Source organism: Pteropus vampyrus, unplaced genomic scaffold, assembly GCF_000151845.1.
Source record: "Pteropus vampyrus isolate Shadow unplaced genomic scaffold, Pvam_2.0 Scaffold198, whole genome shotgun sequence".
Taxonomy (NCBI): domain Eukaryota; kingdom Metazoa; phylum Chordata; class Mammalia; order Chiroptera; family Pteropodidae; genus Pteropus; species Pteropus vampyrus.
The window spans coordinates 293,450-297,121 of record NW_011888979.1 but is presented as its reverse complement, the minus strand read 5'-3'; the positions used below and the strand labels follow the sequence as shown (position 1 = coordinate 297,121).

The following is a 3,672-nucleotide window of genomic DNA, read 5'->3' as shown; positions in this document are numbered from 1 at the left end:
GAGTCCTCTTAGCCTCACCCCTGCAGAGGTACCCTAGAGCTTCCATGCGCAGCAGCGGTCACCGCATCACTGAGCAGCTTTCCTCTAGCTTCTGCAGCTCCTTCTTCAAAGACCCAAGGTACCTGTTCCCCTGCTGTCGCCCCAGCACCAAATCAGGGAGGCCAGGGCTGGGCCTCTGTGAGTTCCCAGCATGTCACACCCATCTTCTCCGCTTACCTCAAGGGTGGACCCTGCACCACCTCAGCTAGGGCTGGTAGGCCTGGCCTTTCTGGGTGGAGTCTCTGGTCCTGCCCTGCTGAGTCCTTTTTGCTGTGTGGAGTTGGGGAGGGCAGGTCTCTGGGCCAGCTCAGCTGTCCAATTACCATTCTGGGTGGGGAGGCAGTGCCCCTCTAGGACTCCCACTTTCCTCTCTCCAAGTGCAGTGTGCTGTACCTCCATGAGAGCTGCTGCATCCATGACCTGGACCCTCCCTAGTGGCAGCCCATATCCTGCCTGCTGCTGGTCATCGTCCTGTACTACTTAAACTTGTGGAAGGGAATGAAGACTTCTGGGAAAGTTGTGTGGATCACAGCTACCATGCCCTGCCTTGCGTGGTCCTCTTTGCCTTGCTCTTGTGAGGAACCACTTTTCCTGGAACCATTGACGACATCAAAGTGTATCAGAGCATTGATTTCCATCGGTTCTGTGAGGTGTCTGAAGCTGATACTTGATGGTGGAGCACTACTGCTGCCCAGGACACAAAGGGATCCCAGTCACATCAGATCTGAAAACAAAGTCCAAAAAAAAAGCAAAGTCCAGAGCCAGGCTGCAGATTGCTTCAGCAAGGAAGAGATGGTTCTGGGTTGAAAATCCAACCAGGCCCCCTATCTACTCCCCAGTCCACAGGGGAGAAAAATAGCCAAAACTGAAACAGGACTATTCATTACAAAGACAAAATAGTGGAATAAAATATGAGTTCAGTTTATTTTCTAACAAAAAAACAAAAAGATCTTTAAAAATAGATATTTTGTAATGTACATTGATGAGACTATTCTCAATAGCAAGATTGCTTTTTCAAACATGAGATCAGATGCTTCAAAATGAAAATAAAAATGGCTCTTCTGAGACACATTTTACTCTTGTGTAGAAATGGGCCATTTGCAAACTCTACCAAGAGTGAATATTTCACAAATGAATTCATCACATGTAAAGTTAACAAGTAGGAAATACTAGAGTGGGGAAAAAAACCTTTCTGTCTTGTATTTTCAAGGTTATTTACATATGGATCTCTATTTTGTTTAAGATAGATTGTTGAAATTCTAACACATTGGAGAGTTAATTCTTCACTCACTAGATTAGAGTTTTGTTTTTAGGCTTAGATTTTTATTATATTGGAATAGTGCTGAAAAGATTAATTTAGATACTTTGAGAACTGACAGTGCACATTCAGTATTTTGCGTTCTCACCATGTGCTTAGTCTATGCAGTTTGAGATCTTACGTCACAAAGGTGATGACCCTTTCCTGTCCACAGGGTGTTTATGGTCTAATAGAAGAGTTAGGTAAAAAAAAAAAACAACTGATTGAGAGAAGGAGGAGGGAGGTAGAGGCACAGATAAACTATAAGGGATCTAATTATACAGTTTTTCTCCAAGTGGCAGTGGATTTTAGTATCTTAATTATACTTTGTTTAGGCTGTTATTTAACTTACTGTTGCAATAAGGAGGGCATACAGAATGATGGAATCATAGAACTTAACAACTAGTTGAACTTTATAAGTCCCTTTTCACTCCTTTTAAGATTTAAGTCTTAAAAAGCATGGTATTTAAAAGGGAAATAATTTGTGTTTTTGTTTGTCTTCATCAAAGCATAAAAGTTGTGGTTAGAGAATAGATCTGAAATCAAGACTATTTAAAGGTGGATGGTAAAAAATATAATTGTAACTAATGGCAGCTTCTCAGATAATTTTGAGGAGTTGTTAATATGATTCAGATTATTAAAATCAAGTCTTTCTGAAAGTTCATGGAGATAGACATTTCATGCTGTTCAATAAATGGCAAAAAATAAGGCTGAATGTATTTATGTCTGGAATTAGAGCTAAAATGAAGAGACCAAAAATAGACTATTTATTTGAAATAGAGAATATTTGGAAATAGAAAAAGATAATAGAGTTAGAAGAAATGGTCAATTTGTAGAGAGATTTTCAAGGAAAAGAGTTATGTTTTTTTTTTTTTTTATTTACGGAGTTAATAGACCATTAAGAACCTTAAAGGTTTAGAAGAGAAAAGGATATACTATAAAGAATGCTTGAGATGATAGGATTCTTACCACTGGTCTGAGACTGCTTGAAAGTAGAGAAGAGGCTATCATTGGGAACCAGAGTTCTGAAAACCTTGTAAATAAAAACCAGTCACGTCAGATTTTAAGCCATCTTAAAAGCTTATTTCCAATTTAATCAGCTTTATAGCTTAAATGACTTTAAATTTCTATTTGGTTCTAGTATAGTATATTCTGAAGAATATCTTTCTGAACACTTTTAAATGTGTTTTTCAGTATTTCTCCTCTTTTTATAGGCTTATGATGCTACCCATCTTGTGAAGTCCTATCCAGGTTCTCAACTGGACATACTAATTGATCAAGGAAAAGATGACCAGTTTCTTTCAGATGGACAGTTACTACCTGATAATTTCATAGCTGCGTGTACAGAAAAGAAAATCCCTGTCGTTTTTAGATTACAAGAGGCAAGTACTAGGAAGCCTTAGCTTGTTCTAAATAACTATTAAAAAGCAAGATTTTAAGCATGTTTTAAATTTTATTTTAGTCTTTGAAATGTACCTCTAGTAAGATGTTTTTTACTAGGGCTAAGCTTCCACCTTAATTTATGCATACATCTTAGCCTCAGAAGCTGTGTATTGTTTGTCTCAAACACACATATGCACTTTATATTGTTTGAGTTAGATGTTAATCTCTCCGTTTTGCTACTTGGTATTTCTATTTGTTTAAGAATAATTACTGAATTTCCTTTTTTTAATTAAAAATTATTGGGGCGATCTATGGAATCTAATAAGTTTCAAGTGTACAATTCAACGGTATGTCATATATATTGCATTGTGTGTTCACCACCCATAGTTAGATTTCTTTCTATTACCGAATATTTGACCCCTTTTACCCCTGTCTACCTCCCCCAACCCCTTTCCCTCTGGTAACCACTAAACTATTGTGTGTCTGAGTCTCTCTTTGTCATGTTCGTTTGTTGCTTTCAATTTTATATCTCATGTGAGTGAAATCATATGGTTTTTAACTTTTTCTGTCTGACTTATTTTGCTTAGCATGATTATCTTAAGATCCATCCATGTTGTTGCGAATGGCAGTATTTTATTTGTTCTCATGGTTCAGTAATATTCCATTATATATATGTACCACATCTTCTTTATCCAATCATCTATTGTAGGTCTCTTCAGTTGCTTCCATGTCCTGGCCACTGTGAATAATGCTGCTATGAACATTGGGGTGCATGTATCTTTGTGGATAAATGTTTTCAGGTTTTGGGAGTAAATACCCAGGAGAGAGCTTGCTGGATCAGATGGTAGATCAATTCTTAGTTTTTTGAGGAACATCCATACTGTTTTCCGTAGTGACTATACCAATCTGCATTCCCACCAACAGTGTATGAGGGTTCCTTTTTGCCCACAACC

General features: G+C 38.0%; 1 protein-coding gene across 1 annotated transcript in view; it reads left to right on the top strand.

The window, feature by feature from the left end:
* Positions 1-3,672, top strand: part of ESD (esterase D) — a 29,918-nt gene that overhangs the window by 16,808 nt on the left and 9,438 nt on the right. Inside the window, exon 6 of the mRNA XM_023537749.1 lies at positions 2,551-2,718. Within this exon, the coding sequence (XP_023393517.1) occupies positions 2,551-2,718 (168 nt within the window). The remainder of the gene's footprint in view (positions 1-2,550; positions 2,719-3,672) is intronic.